The sequence below is a fragment of the Stigmatopora nigra genome, chromosome 3 (assembly GCF_051989575.1).
Source record: "Stigmatopora nigra isolate UIUO_SnigA chromosome 3, RoL_Snig_1.1, whole genome shotgun sequence".
NCBI lineage: Eukaryota > Metazoa > Chordata > Actinopteri > Syngnathiformes > Syngnathidae > Stigmatopora > Stigmatopora nigra.
Genome location: NC_135510.1, coordinates 17,458,041 through 17,478,236, shown reverse-complemented (window position 1 = coordinate 17,478,236; position 20,196 = coordinate 17,458,041). Strand labels below are relative to the sequence as shown.

The 20,196-nt window shown below is 35.2% G+C and overlaps 1 protein-coding gene across 1 annotated transcript; it reads left to right on the top strand.

Annotated features, from left to right (window-relative positions):
* Window positions 1-955: 955 nt before the first annotated feature.
* Window positions 956-19,931, top strand: LOC144194832 (adhesion G-protein coupled receptor G1-like). Its single transcript, XM_077714160.1, has 15 exons — window positions 956-1,396; window positions 9,966-10,038; window positions 10,833-11,083; window positions 11,794-11,980; window positions 13,020-13,065; window positions 13,182-13,272; window positions 14,231-14,356; window positions 14,445-14,561; window positions 15,154-15,196; window positions 15,504-15,610; window positions 16,259-16,374; window positions 16,473-16,732; window positions 16,804-16,903; window positions 17,812-18,086; window positions 18,915-19,931. Exons 2-15 carry the CDS (start codon window positions 9,975-9,977, stop codon window positions 19,064-19,066), a joined length of 1,935 nt encoding a protein of 644 aa, XP_077570286.1. The 5' UTR covers window positions 956-1,396; window positions 9,966-9,974; the 3' UTR covers window positions 19,067-19,931.
* The last annotated feature ends 265 nt before the right edge of the window (window positions 19,932-20,196 follow it).

The following is a 20,196-nucleotide window of genomic DNA, read 5'->3' as shown; positions in this document are numbered from 1 at the left end:
CCTCACACGATTGAGTGAATGTCGGGAAGACATTGACAAAATGGCGATTTGATGTAGCAATAGTCAAAAGTCATTCATAGATATAAAAAATTGAGAATTAGTTAAATGAAGTTAAAACTAAATATATATATTACCCATAAATTTAGGTTAGCCTGTTGGTGCACCCATTTTTTTCCTTAATTTTTTTAATTACATTTTCTAAGCGAGAGGAAACAAAAACTTTAAAATAAAATTTTAAAATTTAAAAATTGGGCAATTAAAAAAATAAATATAAGCAAAAAGGTATTTAAATATTTAAAAATAAAAGGATTTTTTTAAATGACATAAGTTTTGTAAAATAAAAATACACTACTATTCTTCTGAAATACTTAACATCATATTAAACAAATTTTATGACTTTCCATAAGAAATATTGCAGATTATTACTGTTTATGCGCAAAGCTTTAATTTTCCATAGACAACTTCAATAAACTTCCTTTGATATCACTGTATACTTTCCTATTGACAAAAGTCAGACTTAGTTTTGACTGAGGGCACTTCAGAATAGAGCCGTTTCAAACCCAACCCTAAAAAACATACATGTACTAATTATTAAACAAATATTAGTCTTCAGGTGGTTTTCCATAACGATAAGAGCCTTTCAAACCTGTAAAAAAACAGCCTTGCATTCATCCATGTCTGCTGCTCCTCCTTTTACATCTCATTGACTGCAAGCCAAACCACACAAACATTGCTTACAAAAATAAAACTATAAAAAAAAAACACAAAATAACCCTCAACGGCTAAGGTTCCACAATTATTTTTTAGTCACGGTAATCAGAAACACGATACAAATGTCAACGGGAAAAAAATCAACGTACAAAAGAGTAAGGAATTAATAACGCGCGAACTTATTATTTTACTCTGAAAGTCTTTACCGGAATTTCTTTTGGTTGTAAATTTCTTTTGACAGCGAGTAGATCCACCTTTACACCTCACGCCCGCTTTTCACATTATTCACAACGATCTGGTGAAAGGTTCATATCATAGACTCTTCCTACTTATTTACTACGTCTTTTTGTAATATATTCAATTTTAGTACTTTTTGTAAACAGTACGCCATCTTTTTTATTTTGGCGAAACATAGCCTAACAACAGGTGGACACGTTTCGTCTCATCTTCCCTATTTTTTTCCTTAAACCTGCTACAGTTCGGTCTTGGATAGACTTTATTCTCATTTTTACGGGGATTTCCCCAGAAACGGTTTGCGTCGCTTTCGTTTCGGGCTTTTTTGTGCTCTTTTTGGTGGAGAATTTGGACATATTTCCGAAGATTTTTACCCTTCTTTGGGGTGTTTGAACGCATCAAAACGGCGGTTTCTACTCTGGAGGTTCGCTGTTGACCTGAATTGCCGCAGGTAAGATATTTATTATTTTTATTTATTTATTTTGTGAATGGTAAGCCAACTTAGACAAAGTCCCCCTTTTTATTATTATTATTTTATTCTTTATAAAAATTTGTCGAATCAGGTTTCAATTTCTAAGTATTATAGTTTATCAATGTAATCTGCCCAGAGCTTTCCAATGTTAAAATGGTTACTTCAGCGTTATAAAAAATGCATACAATCATTCATTTTTAAAATATATATTTATAATTATTATGCCTTTGCTCGGTTGACATTATTTTCCGATTTGGGATTATTATGGTTTATGATTAATTATACATTCCTTTTCAAACTGGATAATTTGAATAAAAAAAACTTTATTTAACAACGTAGCATTACAAAATGGTATTGGACAATCATGGGATAATTGACTCTTTAATTTTTCATCAAATAATTGATTCATTATCCACTTATGAGAAGAAATTAGTATATAATAACAAATGCTATTTGAAAATGTATGTTTATATTGAGTTAAATTTGAGAACATCCTCAATTACAACAACAGTATAGTGTGAGGAATAGCATCTTTTTCAATGAAAGTTGTTTAACAATTACAGGATGCATTTGACTTGATGTGAACTCATGATGTGGTTTTCTCACAGTCTTTATCAAAGGTTTTGACTCATCCCTCATTCTTAGATGGTGTGAAATTTCCACCTCTTCACGCTTCATCAAACTGACGAACTTCTGCTTTGACTTTCTCAAATTGGAGTGCCCCGTTTGTCCTTTTTTACACTCATTGAACCCAAAGAATGGTAGAATTTAGCAGCTTTAAAATATATAAAATCCTAGAATTAAACTCCAAACCAACTGCAAATACTTTCTTTAAAAAAAAATGTAATATTGATGATTTTTTGACCAAAAGTGACCCAATGAATATTCTCTGACGGCTGATTTTAATGATGAATCAAAGAATGCAATGGCCAAATTGAAATCCTTCCATTTTTTTATTTGTTTATTCAGAATTTTTGTTTTTTTTTTTCAAAATGGACGTCTATTGTCGTCAATGGCAATTAGATATTATGATTCAATACAAGTTGAAATTTATCCATATGTAATCAAAAACAAATATATACTAGTTGCCATGTTTTTACCTTTGCGCAAATAAACATGCACTGTTTAATTGAACAGCTCCATCTAATTTTAAACCTGAGTATTGCAATCTAGGTTGAATTTAAGCTTCTTATGCTGGCCATATTCAATATTTTCATCATTTGCTGAACATTACTAATATCTAATGCAGTCTGGACAATCCTACTATACACAATCATCTTCGATTCATTCATTTTCTACCCCGTTCATCCTCACAAGGGTCGCGGGGGTGCTGGAGTCAAACCATATATCAGCTGGGAACACCCTAAATTGGTTACCAGCCATTGAAACAAACAACCATTCATGCTTGCACTCTACATAAGCAAAATTGAGTGTTTACAATTAGCAATTAGCTTAGCGTGCACATTTTTGGTGATAAAAGGTGGAAATGAGTGTAAAATGTAAATAATGCATGAACTCATTACCTTGCAGGCTGACTTAATTTAGCATAATGAGTAATAGAAATCCCATAGTGGCAATTTAAAGTGCCTGACCCCCACCTGAGGTCACACCATAAGGCGAGCGTATCGTCATTATCTGGTCTTTGTCCTTCATCGTGCTATAGATTTATTTCCTAGCCTTACAGAAGCATCTATGTTGATCCACCTGCTCCTCCAATTTCTTGCTGGACATGGACCGTCTCCATGGCGATGGCAAGAATGTAAAAAGCATAGCCTAGGGAGCATTCCATTTTTTTGGTCCACAAAGCTCAGCTCAGGATATGAAAGCAAGGCGCCATTTCCAAATCTACTATTTAGCTTCTAGGATTTTGTACAAAGAAAATACAGCTTGTTTCTTATCTGGTAGTTACAAAACATTGCTGCGCGGTACCGATTTTTTTCCCACAAAGTGATAAAGGAGCATAGCAGGAAAGTAGTCGTGGAATAAAGCAGTAAAAATAATAATAAATGTACCATTAGAGCATGGGGTAGGAAATCTATGGCTTTGGAGCCATATGTGGCTCTTTTCAGGGGTGCATATGCACCAATTGGAGCGTTGAAACTAGCTTTAGCACCACTTTATTCATGATTTAGTGTTTCATTACCGTATTTTTACGACTATAGGGCGCGCTTAAAAGTCTTAAATTTTCTCCATAATAGACAGTGCGCCTCATAATCCAGTGCGCCTTATATATGGAAAAAACTAAAAACGAAAAACCACCACTGTCGGATATTTAAAAAACACAAATGCCTGAACTGAAACAATACTGTTAAATATGCAGATGCCATCTTAGTTTACAACATCTTCCATCATATAGCTCCTCCCCCACTACAAGATTTGATACAAAAAATCCAAATCATCAACAATGGCTGGCTCTAGAGGTGACTGTAAAGTAGTGAGTGCTTCATACTTGGAAGTCAATAGCAATTACCGTATAAGGCACATTTAAAAGTCTTAAATGTTCTCCAAAATAGACAGTGCGCCTTAAAAATGTCATTCATTGAGGGTGTGCCTTATGGGTTATGAGTTATCACTCTTTAGCAAAAACATTAGAAAATAAGAATAGTTCATGGATCTCTTTCAAAAAAACGTGCAATTGGAGACGTTGTTTATACAAGGGACATTTGCAAAATCAATGGGAAAGCGGCTAGGTTATAGACAGTGTATTGATGTCGTTTTTTTTACAAGGTTATGAATTAATTAACCTTACAAGAAGACATGATGGCCTATCTCATGGCTTAAATGTATTTAAACAAATAATATTAGGCTATTGGTTAGCTTGACAATTGAGTTATCGGCTTAAACTTGTATTTTTAGGTTCATAACATATTAAGCAGGATGAAAGTGTTGCTTGACCTTCAATTTCTTTAGATTTTTTTTTTTTTAGATATTTTTGGGGCGTAAATCATCCATTCCAAGGTTAAAAACACAAAAATAGGGCCTCCCTTTTGATAAGGCATGACTCAGTAGCTACTTATATTGTTATATTGTTGTGAGTTGGTTAGAGTAAAGATATTTTGTTGTGGTTTTGTAAACAAAAGCTAATAGTAGAGTTGACGCTACTGAAAAACTGGGTTGATTTTGTCAAATTGTATAGATGTGTAAAAAAAATTTAAAACTTTCACCCTATTAAAATTAAAAGCTAAGGCTAGCTTACTAGCATAGCTAACGTCATATAGTTTTGCTGTCTGGCATTACTTAAAAAAAGGATTAATAGCAAAGAAGCTACTTATTTACTGAGCAAAAACTACTATTTTATGTGAGAAAGCATTTTTTTAGTTAAAAAACTTCAGCCCTGAAAGTTTACTAGCTCAACGCTAGCACAAAATGTTATGCTACAATAATACATTGAGAAAACAGTGTTTAATGAAAGCCCATCCCTATGTTTTTGGCATTTTACTAGCATAGCTAACGTCAAATTGTTTTGCTATGTCTGGTAATACTGAAGCATAAAAAAAACAAAGAAGCTACTAATTTACTGAGCAATAACTACTATTTTTTTGTGAGAAAAAGTTAGTTTTTTGTTTTAAAAACTTCATCCCTGAAAGTTGACTAGCTCAACGCTAACACAAAATGTTATGCTACAGTAATACATTGAGAAAACAATGTTTAATGAATGCCCATCCCTGTGTTTTTACGCATTTGAGCTACATGGCTAGCTTGTTTTTTTTGAAAAATGTGTGAGCTGTCTCAGTTGGGGCGTGGGTGTCTATTGGCTGCGCTCTGAAAGAATCCGAAGCGGCCGGTGACCTTTGAACCTCATTCACGCGAGCTGTCAACGCAGCTTAGCGGCGGCAAGACAACAAAGAGCGACCATTATGCTACACGCCCACCCTGTATATCAAAAATGTGTTCATCAATGAATTAAATTCAATGCTTTTATTGTCATTATACCAGTATAATGAGATTTAAAACTTTGTGGGGGTGCTGGAGCCTTACCCATCTGAATTGGCGGCCAGCCAATGGCAAGGCACAACCAGACAGACGACCATTCACTCTCACACTCGTTGCTAAGGGCAATTTATAGTGTGTCCAATAAGCTTACCATGCATGTTTATGGAATGTGGGATGAAACTGGAGTACCCGGAGAAAACCCACAAAAGCCTGGGGAGCGAAAATGCAAACTCCATACAAGTGGATCCACCTGGATTTGAACCAGGACCCCAGAGCTGTGAGCCTGACACGCTAACCACTCAACCACTGGACCACCACAAAAAACAAACATATAATCCATAAGTAACAACAATGAATAATGTATAAATAATCAATAAATTTAATAAATATATACATTTTAAGATTATTTTCAAAAGCATAAATGTATCTTTTGTGGTGGAACAAATGTTAACTAGCCCCAGATGCAATAATTGTCAATGAGCCCCTTGAATTAATTGGGTGAGCAGCTGCTGGGGGTGACGGGGTTGCTAGTCAGTTTTTGCCCCGCCCCTTAATGGTCCTTAAAAACCACCAGCCAATCTGACAATCAGTCTGAGACATTTTAACATTGAAAAATCTTCATTGTTACTTTCCACTTATCCAACTTTTACTACCTAACAATACCCCCCCCCCCCCCCCCATGGGGGCCGAGTGTAGCCACGCCCCCTGGCAACCCGCTAAATGTCCGCCCCTGGACTTGGCCTCTTTCTGTGTTCTTTTGTTCAGAAATATTTTCCCTCCTGCTTTTTTTATTGCGATTTGCTTCCCAAAATTCAAGTGCTTTGTCCCCTTAAATTGCCTCTCGTTTTCTTCCTCTGTTGTTTTTCGCGACACAATACAGTTATGCACGCCTTTGTCACAAACTTCATTTTCGCATGCCATAGTATGACTCACCACCAAATACAATGAGACTCTGCTAAATTGCAAAAAAAACTCGGACTACACCTATTTAGAAGGTGCGCAAAAGTCGGTGGCTAACGTCTTTATGTTATTCGCACTCGATCGGGTAAATGTCTTCATGTTCACACTTGAAAGCTGCGGTTGTCATCGTGGGTTTCGGAATGAATTGAAAAACGCAGATTGGGTCTTTTTCTATGAGCTGAGAAGTGAAAGCAGGGGGGTGGAATTCTTTAACAATAGTGTATGTGTGTGCGTGTGTGTATGTTATACTTTTTTTGCCCGTTGTGTGTTGTATTTTTTTGTTTTGTGTGCGCAAATGGTGATGTTGTCTTGTCATGAAGGACATAAACACAATGATGGCACTTTCTGTGAATGGACACACACTTTTAGCCTGCTTCCTGGGGTGAGTGTGTGTTTTTGTGTGTGTTTTGGTGGGCTTGCTTTGACATGTACACAGTCAAGCGTTGTGTTTCCAAGACATTACTGCCTGTGTGCGCTGTGTGATGGTTCACAGCAGACACAAACTAGCTTCCGACTCGGTTAGAATTATTAAAATTGACTAGGCTTGGGGAATTAAATGCATTTTATGAATTATTTAAAGTTTAAGGATGATTTAGCCTGCAATTAGCTTAACATATAACAAAGAACCATTCACGCTAAGGCAATTTATAGTGTTCAAACAGCCGAATTTGCATGATTTTTGGATGCCGGGGGATACCGGAGTACCCGGAGAAAACCCATGCAAAATAGGGGAAAACATGTAAATTCCACAGGGTGAGGACCCACCTGGGATCGAACCCTCGACCTGAAAACGCATTTATGGAAGCTAGGTCTGAATTGCTATTGCTAAAGACTGTTGCTAATTGCTATTGCTAAATGATATTGCTAAATGATATTGCTAAATGATATTGCTATTGCGAAATGCTATTGCTAGATGCTATTGCTAAATGCTATTGCTAAATGCTATTGCTAAATGCTATTGCTAAATGCTATTGCTAAATGCTATTGCTAAATGCTATTGCTAAATGCTATTGCTAAATGCTATTGCTAAATGCTATTGCTAAATGCTATTGCTAAATGCTATTGCTAAATGCTATTGCTAAATGCTATTGCTAAATGCTATTGCTAAATGCTATTGCTAAATGCTATTGCTAAATGCTATTGCTAAATGCTATTGCTAAATGCTATTGCTAAATGCTATTGCTAAATGCTATTGCTAAATGCTATTGCTAAATGCTATTGCTAAATGCTATTGCTAAATGCTATTGCTAAATGCTATTGCTAAATGCTATTGCTAAATGCTATTGCTAAATGCTATTGCTAAATGCTATTGCTAAATGCTATTGCTAAATGCTATTGCTAAATGCTATTGCTAAATGCTATTGCTAAATGCTATTGCTAAATGCTATTGCTAAATGCTATTGCTAAATGCTATTGCTAAATGCTATTGCTAAATGCTATTGCTAAATGCTATTGCTAAATGCTATTGCTAAATGCTATTGCTAAATGCTATTGCTAAATGCTATTGCTAAATGATATTGCTATTGCTGAATGCGATTGCTGAATGCTATTGCTAAATGATATTGCTATTGCTAAATGATATTGCTATTGCTAAATGATAGTGCTATTGCTAAATGATATTGCTATTGCTAAAAGCTATTGCTAAATGATATTGCTAAATGCTATTGCTAAATAATATTGCTATTGCTAAATGATATTGCTAAATGCTATTGCTAAATAATATTGCTATTGCTAAATGATATTGCTATTTCTAAATGATATTGCTGTTGCTAAATGATATTGCTATTGCTGAATGATATTGCTATTGCTAAATACTATTGCTAAATACTATTGCTAAATGATATTGCTAAATGATATTGCTATTGCTAAATAATATTGCTATTGCTAAATGATATTGCTATTTCTGAATGATATTGCTAAATGCTATTGCTATGTGAAGCTGGTACGCTAAACATGCCCTGATGAGGACCAGTAAATATGATTACCGTATTGTTCGCACTATAAGGTGCATCAGAGTAATACCTACTTTTAATATGGTTACTAATAGTAGTAGTAGTAGTGGTGTTGTACATAAACATGAAAATTTAATTTGCTGGAAATATTATATGTTAGTCTAGCTATGGGGGTTGAACAAAAACCTCAACACAAAAAACATCTTTTTAATTTAAGCTCCCGTTTCCTTATTTAGTCTTAAGACAAGGACAACATAATGGGACGTCTTTCGCTTTCCTTATCATCCATTTCGCAGCGGACTTGACTTTTCCGCTTATCAGGTGTGCGTTTTAGGATACGCTACAAATAAACAATGAATCTGTCTGACTGTGGTTCCAACAGTTCCTGTTAGACAGTAGCGGTTTCGTTTTCCCCCCAAAATGACAGAATGTCGACTCCACCACAGACTTTACGTGATGAAAATGTGACTTTTGGGACCGCCATTCCGTCTGTGATGACCAACTTGGAGGAAGTGTTTTGAAATTTTACACGTGTCGTTGATTGTTCACATTCACATGATATTAAATGGCTTTTATTTGAAAGAGGAAGTGATAACTCTTCACGGACCTCTGTCATTTTACTGTATTTTCTCGCATATGAGTCTTAAAATTGCCTTATAATCATTGAATTTTGCAATTTCTCGCGTATAAGCCACACCCTGATTGACGATTTTCAACTCCATATTCATGGTTTTAATAGGGAGTACAAATGTGTTACTTTGAAGGGAAAATATTATTTAAAAAATCATCTCAGATGGTATTTCTGAAATACTGTATTAATCAAAAGCACATTATTAGGGTCAATATCATTAGAAAAGTTAGAATTCAACTAGTAATGGTTGTTTTCTTACTGCAAAACAGAAAATAACCAACAAATAGTAAATATTACTTTGCTCACATCTACTGGTGAAAAAAGACAATAGCAAGTGTTATGTGCATATAAGCCATCAGAAAAATTATCAAAAAGGAGGTCATGTGAGCAGTACAACCAGGAAGTGTAGTAAATAGTGGTCAGGTTTTTTTCACGTTTTATACAAGATAGTTTTTTTTTTCGTTGAATTTCATTCTTAGACATCAAAAAAAAATTGTTTAGCATTGTATCTATTTATCTTTTCTCTATTTTGAACATCATATTTTTGTGTTATGGCATTTCATCTTTGACACTTTGCAGTTTTTTTGCATGTTAAATTTAATTTATGCGCATATAAGCCGTACCCTTGATTCACTCATCATTTTTTTGTTACAAATATGGCTTATATGTGATAAAATACGTCATATTTTAGTGCTCCAAAGATTTTATTTTATTTCTTCTAGATCTTTCTCAAATGCTCAGTCCCTGGGTTTTTATTTTTTTATTTTATTTTTTGTAGAGGAAGAAAAAAAAACGGCCAGCGGGTTAAAAATAAAAAGGAAATCGTTGGAGCGCGTGTGTTTTTCAAGTGGAAGAGTGTTTCCATTGATAAGAGCTCAGAGTATGAGTGTGAACGCTCATATTCCTTGATAGCGCCATCTGGATAAAACACAGACCACAGGATAAGAATCATATCGTTAAAAAAGCGTTTTTTTCTGTTAATCCAGTGTAGCCTGGAGATAAGAGGGTTCTGTTTTTTTTTTGTTCATGGGATTCAGATTGTTTTTTTAGAATGCTTTATTTTGTCTTACAGGTAGTACTGATGGGAGTCCTACTTGCTAAGCGACTGGGGGGATTTTTTGGATTCATTATTCTGCTTTCTAAAGGTAAGAGCACTCATTTCGCTCTAATTCAGTCAGGGAATTCATTGAAAAAATACTACTCTAGTACTACAGTGATCCCTCGCTAATTGGCTCTTCATGTTTCACTGATTCTGTGCATCGGGGAGTTTTAAGTAGGCGTGGCCTATTTTTTTTTCAGAAAATAACTGACAAATAGTAAATGTTGCTTTGCTCACATCTACTGGTGGAAAAGAGTATAGCAAGTCTTGTGCGCATATAAGCCGTATCCATACCTGTCAACTTGTACGTTTTATACGTTTTTTTTTACCATTTCAAATCATGTACGCCGTACACCGACTTTTGGACGGGGAAAATTTCAAAAAATATCGCCAATTATTATGAAAACCGATCTCAACAAGACCGTTTTGGCTAAAATCCAGATAGTCTCATAGGTTAGTAGCCAACGACGCTACTGTCATCGATTGTTACTATTGTCACGGTATACCAGCCTAAATTATCCTCAATTGTATGTATTTTTTTTAGCGTCGGTACGGCAATATCGATAAAGGATGACATGTGCATGCGTAGATATACATAGAGTAAATTTTCTGGAAGCTAGCATTGAGGAGCCACCTAGTAAAAAAAAAAAATTTAAATGAATTTTTTTTTTAAAAAGCAAAAGAAAATATTTATTTATTTTGGAATTAAATTCAAATTAAGCATTTTTGAAGGAGAATCCCTACTTCACGGAAATTCACTTATCGCGGGTGAAGAAAACAACCATAAAAATGAAATCTGAGTCAAAATGAACTTTTAAATTGCATTTTTCCCCCTTTTAGCATCATGTGACCAATTCAGCGGCACGTGGCGACATGGGAAACACCCGTTAACCCTGAGTTTTAACATCTCACGCGGGTGTGGACAAATCGGGGTGGCGGCCGATGAGAGATCCCTGACTGTCGTCGGGCAGATCGCCGGGCATTGCAAGCGGTCTGGCACGCACTTGCTCGACCACCGGGAATTCAACTCGGATGGAGAGACTCGAGTCCATTTGGTCTGGGAGCCGTTGCAGGATCAGCTGAATTTACAGGTGACTTTCATGGTGGGGTTTTTTTGGGTGAATTATTTTCAAGTACAGTAACTCCTTGCTAAATACCGTATTTACCGTATTTTCACGACTATAAGGCGCACCGCATTATAAGGCGCACCCTCAATGAATGACATTTTTTCAATATATAAGGCGCACTGTATTAAGAGGCGCACTGTATTATAAGGCGCACTGTATTATAAGGCGCACTGTCTATTTTGGAGGAAAAGTAAGACTTTTAAGTGCGCCTTATAGTGGTGAAATTAGGGTAATTGCTATTGACTTCCAGGTATGAAGCACTCACTACTTTACAGTCACCTCTAGAGCCAGCCATTGTTGATGTTTTGGATTTTTTTTGTATAAAATCTTGCAGTGGGGGAGGAGCTATATGATGGAATATTTGGCATCTGCATATCTAACAGTATTGTTTCAGTTCAGGCGTTTGTGTTTTTTTAATATCCGACAGTGGTGGTTTTTCATTTTCTGTTTTTTTCCATATATAAGGCGCACTGGATTATGAGGCGCACTGTCTATTTTGGAGAAAATATAAGACTTTTAAGTGCGCCTTATAGTCGTGAAAATACGGTACTCGTTTTAATGTAAGATACGTACTTTTTTTTTCTTGAATTTGATTCATAGACGTTAACATTTTCTCTTATTTTGAAAGAAATGAAAGTATCAGCCGAATTGGCTCACATGTTGTTTTTGCTCAGGTGGGAGAAAAAAACTTCACCCTCTGCTGGCCCAGCGCCACGCCCGAATCTTGTTGCACGTACCTGTCGCATAGCTCCAACGCCCCTGAGGCGACTTACGGCATCGCGGGTGGGAGCATTGAGGGCGACGTCATCACTGATAAAACTCTGACTGCGTACACGTTCATCGGGAGTGAAGTCAGTTGCGGTAAGGCGGGGTTGACTTCTTGCGACCTGTGACTGGACGTTTTGTCCCCGGTCTTTTGGACTCTTTTGGTCACTAGTCAAATGGACTTAGATATTAAATAGTACTTAGATATTAAGCTCTCTCCTACTTAAATATTAGACTCTCTCTCTTAGATATTAAACTCTCCCTCTTCGATATTAGACTCTCTTAAATATTAGACTCTCTCTTAGATATTAAACTCTCTCTCTTAGATATTAAACTCTCTCTTTTAGATATTAAACTCTCTCTCTCTTAGATATTAAACTCTCTCTGAGATGTTAAACTCTCTAATTTAGATATTAAACTCTCATTTTGATATTGAACTCTTTCTCTTAGATATTGAACTCTCTCTCTTAGATATTAAACTCTCCCTCTTAGATATTAGACTCTCTCTTAGATATTAAACTCTCTTAGATATTAGACTCTCTCTCTTAAATATTGGACTCTCTTAGATATTAAACTCTCTCTTTTAGATATTAAACTCTCTCTAGATATTAAACTCTCTCTGAGATATTAAACTCTCTCATTTAGATATTAAACTCTCTCATTTAGATATTGAACTCTTTCTCTTAGATATTGAACTCTCTCTCTTAGATATTAAACTCTCTCTTAGATATTAACCTCTCTTAGATATTAACCTCTCTTAGGAATTAAACTCTCTCTCTTAGATGTTAAACTGTCTCTTAGATATTAACCTCTCTTAGAAATTAAACTCGCTCTCTTAGATATTAAACTCTCTTAGATATTAAACTCTCTTAGATATTAAACGCTCTTAGATATTAAACGCTCTTAGATATTAAACGCTCTTAGATATTAAACTCTCTCTCTTAGATATTAAACTCTCTCAGATATTAAACTCTTAGATATTAAAGTCTCTCTCTTAGATATTAAACTCTCTCTCTCATGAATATAATTGACTGGCGACCAAAAGACCGGCGACCAAACGTCCGAGCACCCTCGCGACCAATCTCAAACGTAACCTTGAAAGTTTTTCTTAAAGTCTTATTTTTCTCTTTTACAGCTACATTCTGTCAAGAATGGAACCGTGGAAACACCCACGTCAACATGTAATTTCTTCCCTCCGTGTGATGGAAATCTAAATCATAACCTGGCCCGCTGTGATGAAAGCTTTGGAAATCTTGGCTTAAATGACTGTTGCGTGCGTGTGTATTTATTTTTGCAGGAGTGAGCGTGTTCCTGGCGATCATTTATGCGCCTTCAGCTCGGAGGTGGAGCTTAAGAATGACTTCGGAGGCGTAAACATCAACTCGAGTGTGAGTCAAACATGCTAAAAAGTCCATGAAAGAGTTGAGACATTGATAAGAAGATGTCGCAATGCTCAGTCATAGGCTGCGTTTTATTCATATGATACAGTCATTTCAATGGTTGTGCATACAGTGGTACCTCGAGATACGAGCGTAATGCTCGTATGTCGATTTACTCGTAACTCAAATGAACGTTTCCCATAGAAATGAACTAAAAACTAATTATTTCGGTCCAACCCTCTGAAAAAACAACAAAAATAGTTGTTGGATTGGAAAAACATTTTTATTTGTTCTAATTCGCCATCTATTAACAAAGTAATACATAACTAGTGGTTTAATAGTACTAAAATTAGACGGATTGAGACTTTTTGCATGGCAACGCACTCGTAACATAACATAAACTAATTTAAAAGAACTTGCATTACGATGTAGACACTCAAAAATAAGTTTAATCTAACCTTACACTCAACTTAATTCTTATTTTGTTTTAAATTTTGATACTTTTCTTCTCCCGGGTTGGCTCTTTAAGCCCCGCCTCCACCCTGACTTTCAGATGCAACCTATCGAGGGTTGTTTGCTTTTGTATTCGCTTCAAAATATCCTGAAAATGATGCACACAAATGTCTTCACAATTTAATAACGCACGACCACTTGCCAACAACAAGTAGTATGTAGTACTCCTCTCGTAATAGCGAACAAGCTCCGCCTTTCGCACTGATTAACAAGGAAAAAAAACACTGAAAAAAATGCTTAGCTCCGCCCAGTGCTCGTAGAGACATTACACCAAGTAGTTGCCATGATGTTCTTATTAGCAGCCTCTTGCGTCCACTGTCTGCTCGTATATCAAAATGTGTCTCTTATCTCAAGACAAATATTTGGTCAAAATTTTACTCCTATCTCAAATCGCTCGTATGTCGGGGCACTTGTGTTTTGAGGTATGACTGTACAATGTAAAATTGTTGTGCAGAGTTTGGAAGGTGTCTCTCCAGAATCTGCCACTACCACCATCCACCTCCCGGCAGCTTTAAAGCAAGCCACCAAGAACAACAATAAAGTGGTGTACACCTTCTTCAAAAACAACTCCATGTTCCAGGTGATAAGGCTATAAAAGATTAAAACTATCAATATTGATATTGTTTATAATATGGAGTTGATGTGGATTATGTGTGTGTGTCCTAAAGGAGGGTCTGAAGGAGGTCAAAGTTCTTGACAATGTGGTGGAAATCTCCATTGAGAACGAAGTTATTCGCAATTTGCCTGAGCCAATCAAAATTGGTTTTCATCACCATGTTGTTCCGGTGAGTTGGGGCAGATAATGTAGTATTTTAGGACAGATAATGTAGTATTTTAGGACAGATAATGTAGTATTTTAGGACAGATAATGTAGTATTTTAGGATGGATAATGTAGTATTTTAGGAGAGATAATGTAGTATTTTAGGAATAGATGATGAAGTATTTTAGGAGAGATAATGTAGTATTTTAGGACAGATAATGTAGTATTTTAGGACAGATAATGTAGTATTTTAGGACATGTAGTATTTTAGGACAGATAATATATTTTAGGATGGATAATGTATTTTAGGACAGATAATGTAGTATTTTAGGATGGATAATGTAGTATTTTAGGACAGATAATGTAGTATTTTAGGACGGGTAATTTAGTATTTTAGGACAGAAAATGTAGTATTTTAGGACAGGTAATGACGTATTTTAGGACAGATAATGTAGTATTTTAGGACAGATGATGTAGTATTTTAGGACATAATGTAGTATTTTAGGGCAAATGATGTAGTTTTTTAGGACGGATAATGTAGTATTTTAGGACATAATGTAGTGTTTTAGGACAGATGTTGTTGACATTTTGCTGATAAATGTTTCTTTCTTTCTAGAAAACGCACGCGAGGACATGTGTCTCGTGGGACACCCGAAAAGGTAAAAGTAAACATTCATACTATATTCGATGAATAAATCAGATTTTTGGGCTTTAAAAAGTGTCTGAATTCAAAATATCCCCATTTTTTTAGATTAATCATTTTAAAAAATATATTTATAATGTATTTCTTAAGACCAGATGAAAGTGTAGTATTAGTGTGTTTTCTGGAATGAATATTACAACATGGTTGGAAAATACTGCTATGGGCTGTCCAAAAAATATTATCATATGACAAAAAGGTAACAAAAAATATATTTTTTTATATTGTACATTTTGGGTGTTTTTTTTGTTTTGTTTTTGGTATAGATCCCATGAAGGTAAAGTGGTCAAAAGAAGGCTGCAAGACGCAGCTGAAAGGAGCCAAACATACCGAATGCCTATGCGACCACTTGACCTACTTTACAGTACTTGTGGTGAGACGTCCACCTTCCAAAAACACTGAAGCCTCCCATTCCAAATTCACTGTTCAAGTTGAATTTGATGTCAAAATACATGAAAATAAGATGCTATAATTTGCGTGAATTCATACTTCTCAGCCTCATACAATCACTCCCCTTATTAACCATTGCAATTCCCATTATTAAGCAATATATATTTTTTTTTCTTGTTTGCCAAAAAAACTGGTGTACAAGACTACGGAACATTCGTCAAAAAAATAATAAAAGTGGGGAAAAAATTAAAATCCCCCCAAAAAATCTCCAAGATGGCGGCGCGCATTATTGTTATTATTATTATTTTTTATTGTTATTATTATTATATTTGGTAGCTTTACATTACTCAGCTCGCTTTATTATTATTATTATTATTATTATTATTATTATTATTATTATTATTATTATTGTGATTATCATTATTATTATTATTATTATTATTATTATTATTATTATTATTATTATTATTATTATTATTATTATTATTATTATTATTATTATTATTATTATTATTATTATTATTATTATTATTATTATTATTATTATTATTATTATTATTATTATTATTATTATTATAATAATAATAATATTTGGTAGCTTTTCATTACTCACCTCTCTTGTCAACCACAGCAACTCTCACCTCGTCCTGTGCGCCACCTGGTGGCTCTCACCGCCATTACATCTCTGGGCTGTGCCGTGTCCTTCATCAGTGGCATCGCGCTCATCGTCTTCCTCTGCAGGAGAAGGTTAGTTTAGAACACAAGATTTTAAAAAGTCTATTATTCTTTAAAAAGGTATGCAAAACGTGTGTTTTTATATATTTCTTTTTATTTTCCTCCTTCAGGAGAACCAAGGACCCAGCCACGCCCATCCACTTGGGCTTAGCCGTGTCCCTCACCTTCCTGCACTTCATCTTCTTCTTCACCGGAATCCTAGCCAATGGCGGAGGACGGGATTTGTGCGTCCTAGTGGGCGCCAGCCTCCATTACGCCCTTCTCAGCTCCTTTTCCTGGATGGCCATCGAAGTGTTTCACACATTCTGGCTGGTCTACGTGGTTTTCAGACCTTCTCCTAATATCTGCGTTTGGAACCTGCTCGGTTTCGGTGAGGGACGCCCCGCCCCCTTTTGCCGGGTCGGTCCAATGATATTGGAAATATTATTCATTGCGTTTCAGTGCTTCCCGCGATTCCTGTCGGCATTCTGGTGGCTGTCGGTGACATCTATGGGCTGAGGGAGGTAGTGCCCTATGAAGACCAAGGGAACCCCTTCAAAATGTATGTTTTTTGACGTTCTACGTTTTCTAATGTTTTCAAAAGAACCCTACGTTTAAGTACAGTAATCCCTCGAATATTGCGGCTTGACTACATCGGATTTTTTTTCCGAAGGAAATTTTTTCATTGTTAATTTCTTTTGGGAAGTTCTTAAAAATGTGAAAATCTTGCAAGCGGAAGCCGCTCCACTGTCCTCCGCTGGCCACTAGAATTCAGCACTGAAGTAGAATATTTATCATTATTATTTTTTTCTTAAATAGAGAGGTGACCTTACTTTGCAGTGCGACATTAACTGGGACATTTATGGGATTACTGTATGAGTTCATTTTTCTCCAAAAAGCATTTTTCTAGGCTAAACTACTAGAGCGACTCTTGGTTTATTTATTACATTTTATGTTTTATTTTATTTTAATATATTTTATTATTTTTAAAATGTATTTAATTTTTTTTAAATTCATTTTACTTTTTATAAATTTATTTCACATTTTTTAAAATGTATTTTACTATTTTTTAATTTATTTTACAATTTTTTAATTTATTTTACATTTTTTTAATTTTATTTTAATTTATTTTACCATTTTTATTTTATTTTTATTTATTTTACATTTTTTTATTTTATTCGACTATATTTTAATTTATTTTACTATTTTTAGTTTTATTTCAATTTACTTAACAGTTTTTTATTTTATTTTAATTAATTTTGCCATCATTTATTTTATTTTATTTTAATATATTTTACAAATTTATATATACATATATTTATTTTATCATATTTTAAATGTATTTATTTTTATATCCAATCAGTTGCTATTATGATATTCAAATAAGATCAAGCCCTTCAGAATAAGCAGTAGTAGTGACCTCCTCCTAGAGTTATTTAATGACGCCCTATTTTTTTGGTGGGGAGCCAGGTGCTGGATGAAGCTGAAGCCCACGGCTCTGCTAGCCCACCACCTGACTAACACCACCGTTTTGGCGGCGCTGGTGTCGGCGGGCATGCTGATGCTCCTCCTGGTCTACCGGGAGATTCGTACCCGGGACGAATGGCGCAGCCACCGCGTGGCCTTCCTCAGCATGTGGGGTCTGGGATGCCTCTTCGGCACCACTTGGGGTCTGGCCTTCCTCGACTTTGGACCTCTGGCTGACTTATTCCTCTTCCTCTCTTGCATCCTCAACTCCTTCCAAGGTATTTTGCTTTAGTGACGTATTTTTCGGACTATAAGTCGCACCAGCCAGAAGGGGATATTAAAACAAATTAAATTAAAAGATGAACGAGTAATAGGAATAATGTATTTTTCAGACCATTGTATGGGCCCGAACATAAGACTATAATATAAAATATATTTTAAAAATATATGTTATAAATATATTAAAAATATATTTTCTAAAAATATATATATATTATAAATATATATTTTTTTAAAATTAGAAAGTGTATTTTTTTGCATTGAAATAAGACTGAAAAAGTGTTGTCATAAATTTGCGGTTTAGATGTAATACCCATTCATAAGACTAGGGGGTGCCAGATACATCTAAAGCGAATTGTGGTTAATGCAGTTATTGCAATTTTCTTGTTTTATCACAGTAGATTTGTTCATTTACATTAAAAAATGGAAGACATTCATTTTCAGATGATTGCAGTTTAGTTTACATATTTAAAATTAAAATAAAACATTTAAGATGTAATCAACAGTTTTTGCATGATTTGAATCAGGCAAAATAACATTTTTTTCTCAAAAATATATTGTTATAATTGTTTGTTTTATATGTATTGTCATTATTTTCCGTCTAAAAATTGAATTTGGTGTTCAAAAAGTCTTTTTCCAAACTCTTGAAAAAGTGCGGGTCGTCTTATATTCGGGCTAATTCGGCATTCTACTGAAAAATTACAATAAAGTGGCTTAACTTGACTTACCCAAGAACAAAAACTTGAAATTGAAGACTTAAGACGTCCACTTGTCTGACTTGTCTCAACTTTTAAGCATTTTATTAATATTTTAATTTTATTTTTCAGGTTTCCTGGTCATGCTGCGCTTTTTCATGCTAGACTGGATGCGCAAAAACGCCGGTAGGCTGAAAGAATCCCCCGCCAAGGCTTGTCGCGTCCCAGCATCACCGTCCACCATCAGTCAGGAACCCCTGGAGCCACTTTGTTCCTCATCTTGACCAAAAAAACAACAAAAAAACGCCATCCCTCAGGTAAATAAAACATCCGCCGCCGGCCTGGAGCCTGGAACTCTTCCTAGACTGGATCTAGTTGAACAATTTTCATTTCCTTCACATTTTTTGGACCGTAAACTAAGAGAAAAAAATTATTAAGCTTTATTTTCAGAAAAAAAAGTTATGCACTGATGTTCTCTTGTGATTTTTTGGTTCCACTTTCGCTAGCTTTCATTTTGTTTTTAAATAGTTTTTATTGTGTACAGTTTTCAAGTAGCACTTTAGATTTTTTTTTTGTATGGCAACGCTGGATTGGGTGATTTTGTCACTGCCCAAATTTTTCATTAAAAAATAAGGGATTGAATACATTTCCAGTAAAATGGAGGATAAGAACGGGATTTATTGACGCAAAATGATCGTTTTTGGCAAAATGGGTTGGACTTGTATCACCGCCAATGACACTGAAACATGCATTTATAGAAAGTTCCTTTATTTTGAAAGAATTTTCAATTGCTGTTAGCTCATTCACCCAATTTGACATCATTACCGTGTTATTATCATGTTATTACAACATAGGTTTAGGACGTCAGCTGCTGTCAATGGCACTCAAGTATGCCCACTAAATGCCAGATTCTGTTTTGTAAATGTCCACAAAAAAACAAAAAAAAATTACAAAATTTTCAAGCGGTGTCTTTAGAGTCAAATGCTGATTTTTTTATTTCGTGGCCCGCCACTAACCAAGTGAATTCTGAGCTACTGTGAGTGACATTTGCACTTTGTCCCGTGTTTTTTTCCCAAGTTGTGTAAAAAAAAATGGTAGTTTTTCTTATCAAAATGTCTAAAAATAAATAACCCTTCTGTTTTTAACAAAGTTTGACGTGGTTTCCTGCAATTGTCGATGACTTTGCTGACTTCATAACGACCCACGAGTGAACTCGTGCATGTTATTTTGACTTTCCACTTTATCGACGAGGCGATAAAAACCGTTGTGTAGCGAAAACAAGATGGATGGAAAGTGAGCACGAAGCAGTGGTAGCTTGATAAGTGAGTGTAAACACAATCATTTGCGCCGCGTGTGACACTTTGCACTTGCTTTATAATTACTCTGACTGTCCATTGCAGGATGGCTATAATTT